Source organism: Acinonyx jubatus, chromosome C1 (genome assembly GCF_027475565.1).
Source record: "Acinonyx jubatus isolate Ajub_Pintada_27869175 chromosome C1, VMU_Ajub_asm_v1.0, whole genome shotgun sequence".
In the NCBI taxonomy this organism is placed as follows: domain Eukaryota; kingdom Metazoa; phylum Chordata; class Mammalia; order Carnivora; family Felidae; genus Acinonyx; species Acinonyx jubatus.
The window spans coordinates 24,540,260-24,561,327 of NC_069381.1; the positions used below are offsets into that span (position 1 = coordinate 24,540,260).

General features: G+C 49.1%; 2 protein-coding genes across 10 annotated transcripts in view; one reads left to right on the forward strand and one right to left on the reverse strand.

The window, feature by feature from the left end:
• The window catches only part of S100PBP (S100P binding protein), a 47,377-nt gene extending 38,040 nt beyond the window's left edge, over positions 1–9,337 (forward strand). For 8 of the 9 annotated variants that reach the window (XM_027059775.2, XM_015070266.3, XM_015070265.3 and 5 more), the window contains 2 exons: positions 4,780–4,867; positions 6,686–9,337. In XM_027059775.2, the coding sequence (XP_026915576.1) occupies positions 4,780–4,867; positions 6,686–6,827 (230 nt within the window). In that variant the 3' untranslated portion in view covers positions 6,828–9,337. The remainder of the gene's footprint in view (positions 1–4,779; positions 4,868–6,685) is intronic. The other variant, XR_008293736.1, reaches the window with a different exon arrangement.
• Positions 9,338–12,402: 3,065 nt separating this feature from the next.
• Positions 12,403–19,983, reverse strand: FNDC5 (fibronectin type III domain containing 5). The gene is made up of 6 exons (XM_053210930.1): positions 19,863–19,983; positions 18,116–18,231; positions 17,418–17,616; positions 16,986–17,075; positions 14,799–14,932; positions 12,403–13,930 (listed from the first exon to the last, which is right to left on the reverse strand). Exons 1-6 carry the CDS (start codon positions 19,933–19,935, stop codon positions 13,892–13,894), a joined length of 651 nt encoding a protein of 216 aa, XP_053066905.1. The 5' UTR covers positions 19,936–19,983; the 3' UTR covers positions 12,403–13,891.
• Positions 19,984–21,068: the final 1,085 nt, after the last annotated feature.

Here is a 21,068-nt window from a genome sequence, read left to right on the forward strand (position 1 = left end):
GTTCCCTGTCCAGGTTTTCCTTGCTGACTCAGTGATTCTCATACTTATCTTTCTCTGTGACCAGTGCTTCTGTTAGCTGTCTCACGTGTCTGTTCTCTCCCGGAGCCCTGCCTGTGTGTTCTCTCTCATTTTCATTACTAAAGCTCGCACTCACATTCCAAAGGAGAGTGTCTGACTGATTTACTTAAAGACCTATTGGTGCCAGGCCAGCTCTTTAGGTCCTTAGCCAGCTGAGAGATTCTCTGTTCTTGGGTCACGTATAAAGTGTGAATCTAAGATTTCAGGAGGGCCATCAGCATAGCAAGCACTCAGCATCTTCCATTCCTCCTCCTTTCTAACAATTGATTGACCTGACTTACTAAGGACAGGTATTAGGCTGGATTTCCACCAAAACTAGTCATCTATATATTTATAGATTAAGGTTTAGACGGACTGTTTATCTAATTCCCGAACTGTTAGGGTTTTTTCCTCTTACTTTCATTCTTAGATGAATTTCATTCTTAGGCACAAAACAAAGGACAGTCTTCACCACCTTTTAGCCACAACTTAAAATAAACCCATGGTACTGATTGTTGGTCCAAGAAAGCCCATCTGTTAGAGACTGTGAAGAGAAAATTCAAACATTTCCATTCTTGTTAGCATCTCTAAATTTGGAAGAAGAGATAGAAGCCATGAGCTGAAATAAGGTTCTTTGGATTATTAGCTCCACCTGGGTTTGAATCCTGGCTCTCCCATTTACTAGATGATAGATGGGTATCTTTTCTAGCCTTCAGTTTAATCACGAATAAAATGGAGATCATGGTATTTGCCCCATGTGGTGGTTAGGATTAGATGATAGGGTACATGCAAAGCTGTTAGCAAAGTGCCTGGCACATAATAAATGCTTGATAAATGTAGTTTTCATTATCTCTAGATCATTAAGTGTTATTAATAATTAATGTTCCCATAGTCCATCAGTCAGTTCTTAGTGCTAAGGAAAACTAACATTTGTTGGTGCATGAGCTGAGACCTGATTATTGAGCCCTTGTTTACTTACCACTGTGTGAGGTAATGAGTATGCTTGTACACATATTGTGGTAGGATTCTTGCTTTCTAATCCCCAGTGTGAAATGTCAGTCCCAGAAAAAATTGTAAGGAAACTCAACTCGATGGTATTATATTGTTATTCAGGCTGTTACTAACTGTGTGACCTTGGGAAAATTGCTTCTCTATGTCTCAGTTCCTTCATCTGTGAAATGGGGAAAATACCTCATAGGATTATTATAAGGAGCAAATGAGTTAATATATGTAAAGCTTGGGGCACCTGGGTGGCTCAGTTGGTTAGGTGTCCAACCTTGGCCCAGGTCATGAGCTCATGATCTCGTGGTTCATGAGTTTGAGCCTCGCGTTGGGCTCTGTGCTGACAGCTCAGAGCCTGGAGCCTGCTTTAGATATATGTATATATATATATGTGTGTGTGTGTGTGTGTGTGTGTGTGTGTATATATATATATATATAAAGCTCATAGGACAATGTCCAGTAACATGGTGAGTGCTATATGTAAGTTGCTGCTGCTAGATTTTGACTCCTAGCAGTTTAATACTTGAAGCCTTGGGCTTAATCGGCCACTTTTTCCTCCTTTTAGTTTAAAGTGAATAGGTTTTTTGTTTTTTTTTGTAATGTTTATTTATTTTTGAGAGAGAGCGAGCAAGTGTGTGCATGTGTGTGAGGGGTAAAGAGAAAGGGAGACAGAGGATCCAAAGTGGGCTCCTCCATGCTGGCAGCAGAGAGCCTGACGCAGGACTCGAACCCACGAACCATGAGATCATGACCTGAGCCACCCAGGTACCCCAAAAGTAAATGGGTTTCTTCATAGGAGGCTTATAGCATATCTTTAGCCTCCGTCATCAGGATAGTTTTATAGGCTGTAGCTGGTAAGAGATGAGTGAACTGAAGGACATGGTCCACAGATAATCTTGTTCCATTTTGAGATTGGACGCCACAATACCCATATCTTGCCAGCCATCCTTTGATGATGCTTTGGCAGGAAAAACATATCTTGAAATCCTTCAAAGCTGATTTTTCCCCTCACAGAGACATTTTTTTTGCCGGCCTAGAAGGATGGGGTGCTGGGATGTGAAAGTGGGATATGGGAAAGGCAATTTGAATTGAGACCTTTGATTTTAGTTTAACATCCAGCAGGCAAGGGATTTTCTAATCTAAAGCTACTTCCCTTCTTAAAGGAGAAACTCTTTTCTGGTTTATATTTCCTTCTCAAGAAGTGAGATTCATATGTTTTCTTCCCATATTAGTGAGATTGAACATCTTTTCATTATGTTTACTGATCACTTGTATTACTTTGGTGAATTGCCTATTTATGTCCTTTGACCTCTTTTATTACGAGGAGATTACTTCTGTAGAATAAGGGCATTAAAACTTTGCCGTATGTGTTTCAAAGATATTTTTCATTTTGTCAGTTGTCTTCTTTTACCCTTGGTTGTACTTTTTAATTTTAACTGCACAGAAGCTTGTGATGAATCTATAAATTTTTCCTGAAAAGTATCATCTCATTATGGTTAGAGAATTTCTGCTGAGTGCTGTAACACATATCTGAGTTTATGTGTAGACTGATCCACTTAATAAACATTTTTCCTTACAGAGAGGCGATTGATTGTCACATGATTTGAAGAGTCTTTGCAAACTAACATAGGCCTGTGGCTGTAACACCTTAATAACAATAGTTACCACTTACAGCTTTGTGCCAGGCAATATGCTAAGTTTTTATGTGCTGTATTCCTAATATTCAACTTCATGCTACATATTATTGTCCATATTTCATAAATGGGTCAAGTGGGCCTAGAAGTGAAATGATTTGTTCAGGGTCTTAGAACTAGGTAGTGGCTGGATTGGAATTTTAATTTAAGTCTGCCTAACTTCAAAGTATATACTTTCTCTACATAGCTTGGCTTCTTGAGGCTTCAAATAAATTAGATTCATCCTAAAAGTTAAGTAAATATCTTTTATCAGAACTTGAAAAGATGGGCTGTAGCCTAGTTAAACTGCTTCCGGTTTCTGAGAGCACAATGAAGGCAATGAGAAGTATGTAAACTGGCCGAAAGAAAAGTCTGTACCGTCTAGGGCAGTGGTTTTCAAAGAGTGGTTCCCAGGCCAGCAGCCTCAGCATCACTTAGGCCTTTATTAGAAATACAAATTCTCAGGTCCCACTCCAGACCTACAGAATCAGAAAGTCTGGGGTTGGGCCCAGCTATCAGTTTTATAATACTTCTGGCTGATTATGATGCATGTTAAAATTTGAGAACCACTGGTGAAGGGAAATTATTTTATTCTCTCTAATCATAATTTCTGCTTTTGTGAGCTTCTCCTAAGTCTCAGCCCCTAAGTGCAAAATTAGCATTATCAGAAAAGCATAGAGTCAAACAGGAGCCAGTTTTGAGATCGGTTTAATGAGCATTTAAAGCAAGTCCACCTCACCGAGCCACAGTTTCCCATCTCCAAAGTGATGTTTTAAAAAAACTTTTTTAATGTGTATTTATTTGTGAGACAGAGACAGAGCACGAGTGGGGGAGGGGCAGAGAGAGAGAGGGAGACACAGAATTCGAAGCAGTCTCCAGGCTCCGACTGTCAGCACAGAGCCCGACATGGAGCTCAAACTCGTGAACCATGAGATCATGACCTGAGCTGAAGTTGGACGCTTAACTGACTGGGCTACCCAGGTTCCACCTCCAAAGTGATGTTTTAGTAACATCTATCTCCATAAGATAGTATGTAAAGCGCATAGCACCTTGCCAGTCTCCCAGATGGTTGAGAAATTGCCTCTAGCAATTTTTCTTGTTTAGCAAAAAGGCCCCACCTGCCTTCTATTCTCAACTTCTTTCTTTTTTTTTAAATTAATTTATTTTTTTTCCTCCAGCGCTTTATTTTTTTTATTTAAAAAAATTTTTTTTCAATATATGAAATTTATTGTCAAATTGGTTTCCATAATTAATTTATTTTTGAGAGAAACAGAGCATGAGCGGGGGAGGGGTGGAGAGAGAAAGAATCCCAAGCAGGCTCTGCACTATCAGCGCAGAGCCCGATGTGGGGCTTGAACTCACAAACCATGAATGAGATCATGACCTGAGCCAAGAGTCAAACACTTAACCGACTAGGCCACCCAGGTGCCCCAACTTCTCTCGTTTCTTGAATGTATTTTGCTGTCTTGTATCTCTGAGCCTTTGTATTAGCTATTTCTCTTGGACACCCCCACCCCTACCCCTGTCTGCCTCACTAACTTCTAGAGATCCTTTTGATCCCTGCTTGTAGTTTACTTCTGGAGAGGGCTTGCTCAAACCTCCACCCTCCAGTCTCTGCTCACATAGCAGCCTGTGTTTCTCCTGTCACTGCATGTATCACAAATTTTGGAATTGCCTGTCTCCTTATATAAACTTAATTGAGGGCAGGTAGTGTCTTGTCTACTGCCATATTCTAGGGACTAGTAAAGTTCCTCACACACTATAGGAGCTAATAAATGTTGAATGAATGAATGGTGGCTGTCATTATTGCCGCTGCTGCATCGTCATCGTCATCATCACCATCATCGTCGTCGTCATCATCACCACCACCATCTGAGAGCGAGCTTCCCTCTCTGGCTTATAGTTTTTGTGCTGACTGCTTGTGATAATCATAGATAGTATTAGGATCAGTGCCTGTTTTTTCTTTCCCTGAAAGCACGGGCTTTGACCTAGACTGATATGGTAGTTCATTGAGCTGCTTCCTAACCACGATTCCTCTGTGTCACAGGTGCCTTGGGGGAACTGTGCGCCTTGATGGGTCAAGTTCATCATGTGCCAAACCCAAAATGGCAGCATCCTTCGGACCTCACCATGCGGTGAGTGGGTGATGAGGAGGAGGGGGAAAAGAGTAGAATTTGGCCACGGGAGGAATGTGGTGGGGAATTGGGTGTAATTGTATAATTCCAGAGGTAGAAAAGAAGCGGTAGAGTATAGTGGAGTAAGAACTGGACTGAAATCCAGGAAACGCGGGGTCGGGTACTAGCTTTGCAGTTTATAACCAGATGTATGATTCTGACCAAGTCACTCCATTCCTCTGGTCCTCACATCAGTAAAACTAGTATGTTGCACTAATTGACGTCCAAGGGTCTTTCTGCTCTGAAATCTTCTGGATGTTTGATGCAGGGTGGTTTTACACATCGATTCAGTGACTTTGATTCAGTTACAGAAACTTTGGAGTCATCTTTGACTTTCACCCCATATTCAGTCCATTAGCAAATCCTGTAAGTATATCTAAAACTTGACCATTTCTCATCATTTTCACTTGGACTGTTGCAGGTCTTCTAAATGGTCTCCCTGCTTCTGCCCTTGCCCATCTACTATTCTCAACTCGGCAGCCAAAGAAATTCAGATTCTCTGCTCAAAACTTTCCATCTCACATTTCCCACCCTCACAGTCCCCTATAAAGACCATGGCCTGACATTGTTAGCTCACCAACCTCATCTCCTACTACTCTTCCCCTTGCTCATTCTGTTCTAGTCACACTGGCTCCCTTGCTATTTTTCTAATATGTCACACGTGTTCCCAGCCCAGGGCCTTTATGCTCAGTGTTTCCTCTCTAGTTGCCAAAATGATAGCAAATCTCAGAAAGACAGGGCAGTGTAATGGTTATTAGATGAACTCTGGAGACAGGTATGAATTCAAATCCAGGCTCTTGTACTTACTCCACTTTATGACCTTGGGCAAGTTATTTAACCTGAGACTCAGTTTCCTTACCTGTACAAAATACTAATGAGAGTGCTTTTCTGGCAGGATTGTTATCAGCATTAAATGAGGTAAGGTATTTACAGAATTCAGCAAGTACTTGCATATAGGGCCAGATAAATGTCATAAGATGTTATAATTATTTTCAGTTCTGGCTACTCATAATCACCTGTGGAGATGTCTAAAAATACAGATGTCCAGGCCCTGACTCAAGGGATTCTAAATCATTAAGTCAGGGGTTGGGGTGGGGGTGTGGTGCAAGAATCTCAATCTTTAAAAAGCTTCCCAGGTGGTTATTAGGAAGAGCTGGGGTTGAGAATGAGCTCAGATTATCACACAGGGTCTTTTTCAGAAGTACAGCCTAAAGGACTGGGGGTGACTAAAGGAGAATCTCAAGAAACTTTGAGTCCATGCTATTAATTATTCAGTCTCCAAACTTGCAATGTGATACTCACATGATGACTTACCTTCTCTGGGAATTTTATTCTAATTTTAACTGCTGAGTCCTGAGCAACCTTGAGCTGTGTCAGACAGTGAGGTCCTGTTGGAGGTACAAGCATGATGCAGTGAAATACAGATCCTGTTCTAAATGTTTCCTGAGGGAGAGAATTTTTTTTGCCTACTTGAGTGTTATTATACATTATGTATTAGGTTTTCTTAACATTTGTGTATGTGGCATATATCACCATAATACCTATGTGGCAATTTGGCTTTGGGAGTTGGAAGGAAATAGCACTTACATTGTGACTTTCATATAAATAAAATAGTACAAAGTTTCTAAAATTGTGAGGATTGAAATGTAAAATTAGTATCTGCTATCCAAAAGTAAAGATACTCTTCAAATAGTTGCCTAGGCCATTTTTTGTGTACAAATAGCCATTCCAGCCGAAACACTCATTTTTCCTGTTTTTATTTTCCCTTTCTCCTGATAGAAACTACGCTCGGTTCCGACAGAAACCTCTGCAAAGATACAGTCTGACTCAGTGGGTTGACAGGAACATGCGAAGCCACCATCGGTTCCAGCGTCTCCCAGATTTCCCACCAAGTCCATTTGTCTCACCCCATCAGCAGTGAAGGTCTCTATCCAGGGTCCTGTTCCAGGTCCTGTTTGGAGCAGCAGCTCATCTTCTGCTCTTTTGTGCTTTGTAGATTTTGAATTTTATTTTTCACGAGATTTTTATTTAAAGAACTTGCCACCTTTTGGAAATTCCCGTTGCTGACTTGAAATTTTTTTGTATAACGTCCTTCTTGTTTGTCTGTGTGCATGCGTTTAAGCGCTGTTAAGTTTTTATTTTTTTTATTTAAATTGAAGGTGACCACTAATTGAAAGCCAGCATCAAGCCAGAATACCTAGGCTCAGGCAAAGCACCCACCTTTGCACAGAGGTGAAGTCTACTTCTGGTGCCCAAAAGAAATCATCTTCTAATCTCCTGTAAGGAAGAGATTACCAGGCTGCAAGCCAGCATTAATTACTGCTAATGACTTATAAGTGGATATAAGTCACTTTTAACAACCCCTCTTACTTTTTTATTTGAATCTCTGAATACCTGTCAGTATTTTAAAGTCGGTAATCCAGCACATCTGAAGTAGGATGGAGCAGGACAAAAATCCTGTTGAAGGGACAAATTAAAAGTGTAAATCTTCTCTCTTTTTTGTACTTACTAGCCTCCTTTATTTATTTATTTTCTTTGCCCCCTGCCCCCATTCTTCATTAAATTTGTTTTGCACAATAGGTTTACAAATGTTACACATCTTAACTCTGACAGAAGACTGCTGACTAACCCTTGTTGATTTGTGGTCTTGAGACTGATTGTCTTCTCTTTTCTCAAGGATTTGCCTTCTTTTTCCCCAGTGACCACTGTGCTCCTTAAGTTCTGTTGGTGTGTTCCTGTATCCTGTTAGACATAGACATGCCTCTTAAGAGCAGCCTCCCTGCTCTCTTTATTAAAGAGCTTCCCACCCAGAGTCTTCACTCTAGGACAGGCCAGCAAACCAGTCCTACTGAGGTGTGAGTTCGTTTTCAGTTTCATCTGCTCAACTCCAACTTCAAGTGTGAGTTCATGTGTTAGTCAGTGAGTCCATCATCCTGTGGAAGAGACTCTGGAGAGGCACTCTGTTGTCTCCATTAGTAGTTAACAAGAGGTGCCTTTAGCTTCCGGATGTTACCATCTCATTTGGTCAAACCTCTGATACACAGCTTGACAAAACTGATAATGTGGGTCTAATCAGTTGTGATTAAGCCTGTGCACGAAAGCATTACCTGACCTTCAGGTTAGGTATTCTACCTTAAGTTGACAGACTTTGTGCAGCCTAATGGATGTCAAGGAGTTCGTCATTCTTTCTATAAAGCCAGCTCTAGACATCTTTGGGGAGATTTTGCAGTCCGGCATTCACGCTACTGTTCATGCTCCGTGGAGGCTGGGCGTAGTCGCTGTGGCGCAGCCTGTGGTACCAGGCTAGCTGCCTCCTCCTGCTTTTGTTGTCCCATCGGCCCATCTCTGCACTCATCTTAAACAGCCTACCCGGCTTTAGAAAACGACTTGGGAAAAGTTTAGTCATTCAAGCCACCAGTAAACTTAGATGGATGCCACTAAGTGTTTACTGTTTTTATCCAGGTGAGGAGTCTCTTCCTTGGACATTTGGTTTAGATTCTGGAACCAGATGCAAAGAAGTTCTGTTCAGAGCCAAGAGTCAAAATCGATTTCAGTTGGCATAATGGACATTTACTCAATCAGTCACTTCTCCAGATTTCCCTAAATTAGCATGATGGAGTGAGCAAGCAGACATCCACCTTTGGAACCACAGCATAATAAAAATTAATTGGAGCTGGAGTAACTAGCACTGTGGCTGTCTAGTTCTCCACAGTCGGCCCAAGGAGTGAAGGGACAGCATTTCGCTTCGGCTCATGTTCCTGCACTCCTGGTACAAGAGGATTTAAGCCTGAATGTGTAATGGCAGCCTTGCCTTTGCCAAATCAAATGAGTGACGGGTTAACTAGAAAATGTGACAATCACATTTCCTCTTTGCTCAAATAATTCTGTTTTTCCAAAGCTTTAGCAGCTTAATTAAATCTGTTGGACTGGGGGAGGAGAGAACTGTTCTTTAGCGGTTAACATGGTATTCTTTAAGAAGAAAAAAACAAAGCCAAAGAAAACTCATTATCAGGCATGTTTGCCTTAAAGATGGTGGTGGGTAAAATCTGGAGTTTTAATCTGTATTTAAAGCTGCATATCTCCTATGTGGTGCTGGCCTCTCAGACTAGTATTTGGTGATGAGTTCTTGCTGTATTGTTTTATTGGAGTAACGGTTATGTGCATTTAACTGCCTACCTAGCTTTCTTCGTTCATGATGGCATTCTCACCACGGGGGTCTTGACAAAGAGTAAAAATGTGCTGTTTACATAGTTTACTTTTAAGAGCCTGAGATAACCTGTAGTTTTGCATCTAACACAGGCCTGATTTACTTGAGTTGTCGGGATCAATTATGAAACTGAAGTTTGGTGCCTCCTCTTTATCATGTTTTTTCCCTTGTAGCAGTTGTGTTTAATGTCATTAAAAAGAAATAAAAGTTCTTGTCGTGGCATATGTACTGTAGCCGTCTGTTGCAGGCTTTGAAGGAGGGTTCCTTCCTCTTTTGCGTGGGTAGGTTAGTGGGGTCTGGGTGGGGGTGGCAGTTAGTAGATTGTGGTACTGGGGAGGCGAGGGTGCGTGCTCCCTATTCTTTTGAGGGTAAATTACAGTGTTGAGAAAGGCGTTCCAGCAGTTCAGAAATGTTGAAATTGATTGGGATCTGCAGCTACATATAGTGCATGTCAGGAGCCTGACATAGAGAAAGCCTGAAATATCACTGTGCTGTTTTTGCAGAGGGGGAGACGGCTCAGCCCCATCACACAAGCGCTGCCTTACAGTCCTTCCCACAGCTATATGGTTGACCTCTGTATCAGTCTCTCCCGAGCCACTGCTGATTAAGGAGGACGCTGAGCTATCCCAGGACATTCTCCCTTTAAAAGGGATGTGGGAAACCAGAATTGATCATACAGAATTGATGGTTCTTAATCCAGCTTCTCCAGAAACTGACTGCTCCTGGAACTTGGATGAAGGTGGCATTAAGCGTGGGTAGTTGTGGGAGACACGACGTTCCTTCAATCCCTTTTGTGAGCCTAAGCTCCTTAGACTTGCCCCAGGAGACAGGATGAAGGCAGTAATAGGTTGTCACCTATATTAGCCAATGTTTTTAAAATCTCCCCTCATGCTGAGGAAATAAGTAGCAACATGTTGGGACAGGCTCTCTGTCCTGCTGTTAACGTAAGTTTTGTCTAGTGGATATTGTATAGTCCAGGCAAAAGCTTCAATATAAATTTGCTAAACACTCAGCTGTTTGATACATATCCATTTTGTTTCTGTCAGGTGGAGATCCCTTGTCCAGGGAGTTGCTTATTTCCTTTTTAGCACCGTGTCACTGCAGACATCAAAGGTTTCAGAGACGAGGCTGCATTCTCTGAAGCGATGATGTCCTTTACCCTTAGTTCATGTTATGTTATAGGAAATTGAGGGGGAGGAGAAATGGACCTTCTCTCAAAGGAATGGGGTCATTCTCTAGCCTATTTTGAGCTTTTACAGGAAGAAAAAAAACCCAACCACCTAAAACTAGAAAGCAGAGTTCCCTGCTTTTCTCAGTGTTGTCCTGCTTTTCCCAGAGCAAACAATTCCTAAGCTGGTTCTAGGGAATGCTTGCTTTGTATGTCAGGGCACCTGTCAGGAAAAAAATTTCCACTTGTCACAGGAAGTATCAGCTGGTCAGCAGTGGAATTCCTTAATGAACAAGCTCCTGCCTTGTCAGTCCTCTCCACCTGTCCTGTCCGATGACAACTGGAACATGCCACAGACAGAAAACCAGACCTTCCCCAGCACCCGCTGAGAAGGGGGTGGGATGTGATCTCTTGGATAAGCTTTAAAACACTCCACTTGGTAGTCCTGAATCACTATCGTTCTCATTAAGGAACTATTGGTATAGGAGGAGCTCCTTCAACTTAGCTTCCAATGACACTTTGAGGGTTTGGGAACATTGTACTGATGGAGCTTGGTGCGGCTGGAGCGGGGCCGGGGCCGTGTCCCATTTATGGAAGCAATTCATTCTTGGAGGCCACTTAAAAGCGAAATCCAAAAACTGTCAAATAGGTTTAAAGAGGGTGAGAAATAACAGCAGTCTGAACATCACGTGACTGGGGTGGTGCAATATTACATATTTTTGTAAAAGGGCTGAATTAGCTTACCATGGATTCTAGAGGCGGCCACCCTGAAAAGCCTGGGTTGAAGGGACAGGATCAGAAAGAGCAAAGGACTCCTGCCCCACAGAAACACTCATGGTCCTTCCTCTCCTAGGCCCTGGGGCTTCCCTCTTCCTGTTCTTACCCTTTTTGTTTTTGACACATAAGGAAACCACCCCCCAGAGAAGTAACTGGCCTGAGAGGTCACGTGGTGACAAGGCAGGTTCTCTGCCCTCCGTCTAGCATTGTCCAACATTCTCCCACAGGCCCTGCGTGGCCTGCGGGTCAGGTCTCCGTCTCCAAGAACTTGCTTACATCCGTCCCAAGCTGTGAGGAATCTGCGGATCTAAGTGTGGTGAAGAGGGGACCCCAGCCCAAGTCATAGCTGTAGGTTTACTGTGCAATGACGGCTGGTCTGAGAAAAGCTCAGTCGTAAAACGTGGGGTTTGTAGGGAGGTAACTAAAGAGAATGGGGTAAATTTATCTAAACCAGAAGTGTCCACTCCTCTCCCCTCCCCCTCAGACCCTCAGCCGATGTACTGCAGGCCCTGCTAAATTCCCCTTAGCAGTGCCTTCCTGACCACCGACAGCGATCTGTATTTACCTGATGCCGACTTAGGGGCTTCTCCACCACAAGGCACCAGACAGGCACACAGGACCCAGGGCTTGGCAGGTACCTGTCTCTCAGGTTGGGGTTAGAGTTCTGGGTGCTAATAGATTTCCACTTTCCCACCCAGCCTTCAAGACCTGTCTTCCTCCTCTTGGAACCTTCCAGAACGTCTACCCTAAGTCCTGCTCACCTGACATTTTCTCTCCAAGCTCTTGCTGGCTCTGGACAAAAAGTATCTGAGGTGTCCCATTTACCAGTTTGCTCATTGGCTAATGGCATCGTTACTCCACCTTTCAGCCTGCTGTTTGGGCTCATCATGACGTTCCTTGGACAGCCCCAAACAGCAAGCTGGGAATACTGCGCTGCAGCAGGCCGCTTCCACAGCTCCTCTCCGCTCCCCTCCTCACCCTGGGGAGAAACAAGAACCACATTCCTTCGGGTAGGGGAAAACACCCAGCGCTGCCCAGAGGGGAAAACCCTTTGTTTTAAAAACTGAGCACCAGCCTGCATACCTAGGCGATGAGGCAGCCCGAGCCTGGATTTGGGGGCCTCAGTAATGGGATGATGGAGCAGCTATTTTCTCCTCCTACACGTGCACCCCCATCTGTTCGAGATTTCCCTTCCAACTCCAGCTTGGCTGGCAGGCATGTCCCTAAGAAGCTGCAGGCCAAAATGGAGAGAGAGAACCGACTCCCTCCTCCACACATCCTGACTTGCTGCCAATTGCCAGAAAAAGAGGGCAACATTTGGGCATTTACCAGAAGACAAGGATGTGCCTTTTCATTTGTCTTTTATTTTACATTTAAAAAGAGGTTATTGCTCTAACTGAATCAGAGGTAAGGACCTCTCCCCTAAGCAGCCTTGGCCTTGCAGTCCCATTCAGCAGGGATGGAAGTCACAAGACAATGAGTGGAGCCTCATGCCCTCCCATGAGGAAGCCCTTAGTATTGCTGACATCTGCCTTTCACCCTGTCTCTCCTCCCTCCCTGTGCTGCCACACCAGGGCGAAGCAGAGCAGTGGCTGGCCTAGCCACGAGAGCTCTTCTAGACCGGATGGTGGGGCCGGTCTTTGGGTGATGGCTTTCAGCTCTCTGGCTTGGGGGCCACTGCTGTTACCATTCAGTTCAGCAGGTATTCACTGAGCGCCTACTGTGTGCCAGGCTTGTGCTAGGTGTGGTCCTCCCACATGCCCGTCCTTAGCCACCAATGGAAGACGCAGAGGCCCATCTCTTCCCACGCAGGCATTCAGCGGCTGTAACTTGCAGTCCTAGGGAAGAGTCTGCCTTCCCTTGTCAAGCACCATTTTTGTTTTGTTTTGTTTTGTTTGCCAGAAAGGGGCAGTGGAGAGAGAGACCTGTCACCTCACACCACTCAGGCTCTAGGGAAGGACATGAGGACCCTGGGTAGCTTTCACAGAACCCTGGATGAGATGGCAAGATATGGAGACCCCGGAGGCCAGGGCTGCTCTGTCTGTGGTAAATGGCTCAGGCCTGCCTTCTAGCAGCTTCCATTCCAGAGCGGGCGATTTAGCAGCCCCCAGGATGTCCCATGCGGACACACCTTTTCAGTCATGTAAGCCAACACTGTCACAATTCCAAGACTCTTCCTAAAGAAATGGGGCCAGTACCGTCCAGGTCTCTTTCCTACCTCGTCTTCTTAAGACTGCAGACTAATTATGTTAAGGGTCAAAATAAGGGCCAAAGAAGACAGAGGCTGCGGGCAACCAGCTTGGGGAATTCCTCTGCCCTCTGGAGTGAAGCCCTTCCGTCACATTTTCCAAAGAGACAAAACATAACATCTTACACACTCGGAAAGTTGTGCATCACACCGCAAGTCCTTGATGGCTGGATCCAGGAAAGGCTTGCTGGCAGCCGTGCTCCTGCCCTGTGGCTTTCCTGAAGGCTCTCAGTCTGAAAGACACAGCTGAAGTCAGTCTAGGTGCTTGTCATCTCCCGGGAGCTCTGTGCATTGTCTCAAAGAGGAAGCCAGTCCAGAAGAGGCGAGGAGGCAGAAAGAAGGCTGTGTCTCATGCAGCTTTGCCTTTTCCAGAATGGGGCCAGGCCTTTTAGTTTTGTGGCTTGTTTATTTTTTGCAGATTTTGGGTTCACAGTTCGGTTTCCTTCAGCAGACTAGAATGGGGAAGAGTGCCAACGGTGCGGCCGGCTGTGCCTCCCCCCATCCGCAGTCCTCCCCGTCCGGGTGCCCATGGACCCGGGGACAGCAGAGAAGAAAAATGAAATCCTTCTCCCTGCAGACAGGCAGTCATGCTTCGATGATGTTCACCGAGGGCTTGTTTGGAAACTGGGAGGAAAAAAATGAGAGAAGCAGCCAGGGCTAATTGAATAGACTTCTTGCAAGGTTGGAACTAGAGAGAGGACACGAGAAGGAAGGGCTGCAGCCTAAAAGCCAGGCTCTCGTCCCGCGTGGAAGGAAAGGAATGGCCCTGCCCGCGTGCCTCGTCTCTCTGCCTTCTTAAACCCAGCCTTCGGCCTCACTCGCTTAGTGGCCAAGACTGGGTGCTGGGCCCTCGGCCCCAGGCCCCCTGTCCACCCCCGGCAGGGCCATCCCGCCGGCCATTTCTCGCGCATCCTGCGGACCTGCCTCTGAGCGCAGCCTCAGCCACTGACATTGTTGAGGTGCTTCTGGAGATGGGGGTTAAAAAGAGGCTTCAGGAAAACGCAGCAGAAAGAGAGAAGCCAAGAGAGAGGACAGTAAGCCCGGGGGTGTGAGGAGATGGAGGGAGGAGATGTGGAGAGGGCCAGATGTTTGTTGGATAATCATCGTCAGAACCATGACATCTCTCACTTCTCCACCGTCTCTTCTGAGCTGCTCAGAGCGAGCACTGAAAAGGTTCTCATATCTGTTTTGCAGAAGAGGAAACGAAGGTACAAAGAGGTGAAGTGCCTGGTCAAGGTCACACAGCACAGCAGGAACAGAAATGGGCCTAGAACCCCCTATTTGCGTGGTCCCACACCAACCGAGAATTCTGCCCTCCCCGGTCACCGCATCTGTTTAACCCCGCTGGCCCCTACAGAAGGTCCAAAATCGATGTGCTATGTCCCGTGTGTCACACAGGCAGCGGCCAAGCGTGGCCCTACCCAGCTGCAGCCACGCTGGGACCCGAGCTGAGCCCAGGGGCTGCCCACCCAGGTCCAAGACTCCCTCTCACCTTGCTGCGGAGAAGACCTCCGCCCTGGTGCTCTGGTGTGCTGGTTTCCGACGCACTCTTGGTCTTCTCCTTGTTGTTATTGGGTTCGTTGTCCTTGATAATGTCATACTGGCGGCAGAAGAGGGCGATGACGCCTGGGAGGGGGGCAAGAGAGAGCAGTGAGAGGCCAGAGCTCGAGGCCCGCCTGCCCGCTTCATTCCCGCTGGCATCTGCTGGGCCCCTGTTAGATACTGAGCTCCAGATGGCCTCTCTCCTGCACCACTGCACCTGTCCCCCACTAAGCCAACCCCTTTGCTGCCGCAGGGCTGATCTTCCTACGACACTCATCTGATCCCACCTTCCCCGCATTCAACCTCGGACAGCTCCCTTTTCCCCTTAGGGGAAACAGAAACCGTAACATTCGCTGAGCATGTGCCAGGCCCCGTGCAGTATGCACTGACTCGGCCGATGCCACCGTCCTCACAGCGCTGGGAGGGTACCTGTAATTACCCTCCCCAGGTTACCAGTGAGGACGCCGATGCAGAGCGCCTCGGCACCTACTCCAGGTCCTGCGGTGGCGGAGCCGGGATGCGCACTCCAGGGCCTGCGCTCTGCTAGATGTTCATTGTTAGCAAACGAATAAGACGTGAACGTCATAGTTTTTGAAAGTCAGATACTATTAAGGCAGCCGACTCCAGTGCTGGTAGGTGTCTTCTCCATTTTTACCTCTGTGTTTTATTTATAGTGCTATTTCTTGATCTGTTTTAGATACTATCTTTTGACTTTCCACCATGGTAGATACCCCGCTTCCTTCCCCACAAGCCTAACAGAATCACATCACAATCTTGGGTTAGTTCACCATGTTTATATTGTTACGGTTATCTAAATACTGTCTGTGCCCAGTCTAATAACATACCATAAACCTCTTTTGTAAAATCTTTTGTGTTTTTTGGTCCTTTTTCTACAAGTGCCTGCTTTTTGTTTTTTTAAGTTCTTACTTATTTTGAGAGAGAGAGAGAGAGAGAGAGAGAGAGAGAGAGATAGCTCAAACAGGGGAGGGGGCAAAGAGAGAAGGAGAGAAAATCCCAAGCAGGCTCCAAGCTGTCCGCGCAGAGCCCGACATAGGGCTTGATCTCATGAACTGAGAGATCGTGACCTGACCCGGAATCAAGAGTCAGACACTTAACTGACTGAACCACCCAGGTGCCCTACAAGCACCTGTTTTTTGATGTGCCTACAGAACATTTTTTCCAAACTTCTCAATACAGCCTGTCCTCTCAACCACCATGCTAATGCAGATTTGGCATGGTGTTCGAGTCCCTCAAAACAGACTCCAGCCTACTGTAGAGCCTCACCGTCCTTTACTGTCCCCTTTCTACCTTCTCTCTTGGGTCACAGCTGCACTGAGCCAGACTGAACTCAATTTGTTTCTTCTACACACTGTCATCAGAACACTGTTCCTTTTATTGGCTGCCTGGTGAACTCCTATTCATCCTTCAAAGCTCAATCCCCATGTTTCCTCCTCTCTGTGTTCTTCCCGATTTCTACTTCTAGCCCCAGAATTAATTCCCTCTCCTCTGCCCTCATGTGATGGCACTCATCACACTGAGTCACAGTTAAGTATGGGCCTCCCAGACCCGGTTCCTTGCAAGCCCAGGGCTCTCCTTAGTCACGACTATGGTACTACTATCTGGAATGGGATGGCCGTTCAGAAAATGCTGGTTGAGTTAAGTACAAAGATGACGTTTGTTCTTTATCCTCAGGTAGCTCACAGACAATTGGGAAAAGGGAGAGACATGAGGCCAACTACCTCATCTAAGAAAAGCTAAAGAGAGGGAAAAGCAGTGCATTGTGGGAACAAGATGCAAGATGGCCATTCTAATGGATGGACTGGAGACCCAGCAACCCAGAAGGAGGCATGAATGCTGCAGCCAAGGCCAGAAGGCAAAGGGGCTGTGGATGCGTCCACCCCAGGAGCCTGAACTACTCCTGAGGGAGGGAAGGCCAAGTGCTCCAAGGCAGCTCTCAATCTACTAAGTTTTTTTGTGAGAGGTCAGATCTGGCCCCCAGAGCAGGACTTTGAGGCTTCTCATGTTATCTCTCAGCTGCCTCCAAGCCCCCACCCTTCGCTCCTGTGAGAGAAGGGGTCTGGCCAGGGGCCTTCATTCCCCAGAAGTTGAGTGAATTAGAGCTTGGAGGCAGACTCACCGGCCCACATGAACAGGACCACCACGATGATCAGCACCTCGCCGGTTCGCAGCTGTTGGCTCCTCCCCATCTCCTTCATGGTCACCTCATCTGTGGGGAGGGGGACACTAGGTCTGAGGCTCCGTTCATTCCCAGCCACCCCTCTAGGGCCAGGCCCAAGACCTTAAGTGCTTATTTCTATAGGTGCCCAGATATCTAACAAAAAGAGATTTGAGAACATGCCGATGGCTCCTTGGGGCAGCAGCAACAGGGCCTTGACCCAAAGCTGAGAAGCTATATCCTCATTGTTTGGGGACTAAGGTCCCCCTGGGGACCTCCTCTCTCAGGTACTGCTTTACTAGGCAGCAGGGTGTGGGCAGTGGGGGAGGAAACGGGGTTGGCGCTTTCCTCAAGCCTCACCCTGCACCCCCCCCAACAGTGCCCTGGGCCTGCCTTTGTTCTTGGCCGCCATCTTCTCAGCCTCACGAGGGGTCTTGAAGAGCACTGGCTCGCTGGCCGGGCTCTGGCCCTGAATGGAGATGGCCTGCACGTGCACAATGTACTCGGTGTCCTCTTCCAGGTCCCAGAGGGCGCACGAGCGGGTGGTGGTGTTCACCTCCTGGATGAAGCGCAGCATCCGCACGTCCTTCTTCTGCCAAGGAAAATGCCAGGCCCGCTGCTGTCAGCGCCCCGTCACCGACCCCACTCTGCCCACCTCTCTGGCGGTGACATGGGCTCACCCAGCTACCATGCTTTTATAAATAAAGCCTTTATACGCATAAGCTTCCTCCCCGATCCCCTCACCTCAGCAGGGAGCTATCATTATCTCTGTTTCCAGATAAGGAGACTGGGTGCTGAGAGGTTACAGAAGTTGCCCAAGACCGTCTCCCCAGTGAGAACTTGAACCGGGCCCCAAACCTCGGTCTTATGTTTAAGATCAAAACCAGGCTCTTGATTCCCAGATTCCAGTCAAAGGCCCCTGAGCCCTCCTTACTGATCCGTTCCCCGCTGGGGTCCCCATTCCAAGCCATATGTGCAATTCTTCTGCCTGTCCCTCTTGTTCCTTGTTCCTTTCTATTTCTGCACCCCCTCCCCCCCATCCCCTGCTACTATCTTGATGTGTTCTTCCCTCCCAGACCCTCAAGGGTTACCTGCTGAGAGATGGCAAATCCGATGACAACCTCATCCTCCAGGACGTCCCAGCTCACCACTGCAGAGTTGGCCTTGAGGTGCCTGACAGTGACATTCACTGGGGCCGAGGGGCTGTCTGGGGGTGGGGAGGCACCTGAGCCTGAGCACCCCCTGCTGTGGGGCCCAGGCCCACTGTCTCATAAGTGGAAACCTGGGGAAGGCCACACAGTGGGGAAGGAAGAAAGCAAGGCCTCCATGGGGCTGGCACATCTCAGTTCATCAGTGGTTGAAGAGCCAGGCCTGAGAGGCCCCAGGCTCCTCATGTCCAGGATGGGAGTCCCCACTGGTCACACTGGCCCGATCAGCAGTCCAAGTTAGAACTGACGGGCCTGGGCTAGGGCCAGATCTAACGGAGGAGTGGAAAGAGGTTGGGGGGGGGGGGGCGCTGGTAGGGCGGGGGGAGGCATAGGTGGCCAGGGTTGCAGGTGCTGAAAGTTAGTCTGATGAAAAGCAGTCAAAAGGACTCCCAGTCCAGTGCTCTTTCTATAATACCACATTGTCAAGTGACCTTGAGGGAAGGAGAAAGACCCAGAGGTCGAGAAGAGCCAGGCCAGGGTGAGCCCTGGGTTGGGACTGAGGATCACAAGAGGAACCCCCAGTATTGTAGTGACCCAGGATCCAGACAGAACGAAGCCCGGGGAGGGGTCTATCTAGGTGAGCCTCTTCTCCACATTCTGCCAGCCTCGAGAGGCAGGTAGGGAGGTGGCAGGGGAAGACGGGGTCACTCAGAGCACGTTCTCTCGGGAGAGTCAAGAGTACGGGTGGGTCAAGTCTTCTGGATATGGGAAAAGGGTGAGAGGGGGTCAGTCAAGAAGGGAGAGTAACAGGATGGTGGAGGTCAGGGAAGGAAGAACCTCTCTAGGAGAGGGGCCGTGAGTCACACAGCCTCTCTGTCTCCCAAGGGGCAAGTGCTGCAAGGGGGACACCTGGCCCTGACCAGCACCCTTCACCCCACAGAGGAGTGGACCTGAGGCCCAAGGGGCTGGGCCTGGGGCGACAAAGCCAAAGTGGAGATAGAGACAGAGGGACACAGACAGTTGGCGGCAGACACAGAACCAGAAAACAGACAAGTGGGCTATCAGAGACAGACGTAGAGAGGAAGCAGAGAGAGAGAGAGGGAGAAAGCACTGAGCCACAGAGAGATGGGTAGAGGGACAGATGAGCGAGGCGCCAGAAGCCAAAGGGACAGATACAGAGCCTGGGGAGAGCCTGGGCTGGGTTAGGATGAGGCCGGCACACGGGGCAGGCCAGACAGTGACTGCAGTAGGCTCAGGGGTCCATCCCGCCCACCCAGAGCCCTAGGGTGCCAGTCCCCATCCCCCTCACACATGCTCACGCAAACTGGGACCCCATCCTGCTCCGACCTGCAGAGTTGTCCTGCAGGGCTTTGGGGACAGGGAGGGAGGCCCAAGGTTGGGGGACTGGTGTCCTCGGCTGCTCCCCGGGCCAGAGAAGGGAGCTCAGCTCAGGCACCTGAGGCAAAGGCCTGGGGTCAGGGCAATGGGATGAGGGGACCGGGGAATCGCAAGACCCTAGACCCCAAAGACCCCAGGGCTGGGGTGGTGGGCAGGGGTGGGGCAGGGGCTGGAGGACGGGCCTGGGGGTCAAGAGGTGGGGAAGAGGCCGGGGGCAGGGAGGCAGGAAGGTTCCCGAGGACTCCCGCCCGCCCGCCGCCCCGCGCCGAGCCCCCCACCCGGGCCCCCTTACCCGCCTGCACCAGCGCGAGGCAGACGCAGCCCAGCCACAGGCGGAGCGCGGCGCGGGGCGGCCCGGGGCGCATGGCGGCTCGTCCGGCCGGCCGGCCCGGGGCGGCGCAGGGGGACGCGGCTCCGGCGCCCGGCGGCCGCTGGCGCTCGCGCTGCGGCCCGCGGCCCGCCTGGCCCGGCCGCCCCGCGCCGCCCCGCGCCGCCTGCATGTCGGCTCCGCGGACAGCGACTCCCGCGCGGCGGCGGCGGCGGCGGCCGCGTCCACGTCGGGCGCCCGGGGGGCGGGGCGCCCCCGCTGCGGGGAGAGGCGCGGGGCGGGGTGAGGGTGGAGGGCGCCCCCACGCCCGCCCCCTCCCGGCCCGCCGGCTGCGCGGGGCTCCCACCGCTCGCCCGCGCGCAGCCCCTGTCCCCCTCCCCCGCCCCCCCAGCACATGGCCCGACCTGGCCCCTGCCCTGCCCTTCCCCAGGGAGAGGGAGGACGCGCGCCCCGAGACGCATATCGGTGCCCCCCACCCCCCGCCGTGGCCCGCCCTCCCTCGGCCTGGGGGTCCCCATCCCTCACCCCAGACCGGAGGCCTCGCAGGCCTGGACAGACGTGAGTCGAGGGGAGTGTCACAACAGGGACTGGGGGGCCTAGAGTGCCTAGTAGGCGCTGGGGTGCATTCAGTAGGTGCTCAGCGTTTCACCGTGGCGGAGAAGAGGGTGCTCCGACTCACTGGAGACCTAGCTCTGTGACCCCGGCCGGCCAGTCTTTCCCCCTTCTTTGGACCTCCATTTTTGATCTCCATGAGAGTAACAGCCCGCACCTACTAGGTGCCAGACACTGTGCCGAGGGCTTGACTTGCGCGATGCCCCTTGCTTCTCACTGAACCCCTTAAGGAGTGCTCTGCGGCCCCCGTTTTGCACAGGAGACTGCAGCTCAGAGGGGTCACTTGACTTGCCCCAGGACTCAGAGCAGAGCCAGAATTTGAACACAGGCTGATCTGACTCCCACACGTGTGCTTGACTCGATTGTCTCCCCACCCGGAGTGAACTCACCCACCCTACCATCCCTGAGATCCTACAACTTGCCTGTGCTAGCTACTCCCCAGCCAGAGAACAATCTGGAACAATCTCTTCCCAAGAGCGGGTGAGGGAAAAGTAGCTCCAGCCCCCTCCCCCACCATTCTAGCCTGGCTGAGTGCTGTGAGCAGTGAGTGAGCTAATG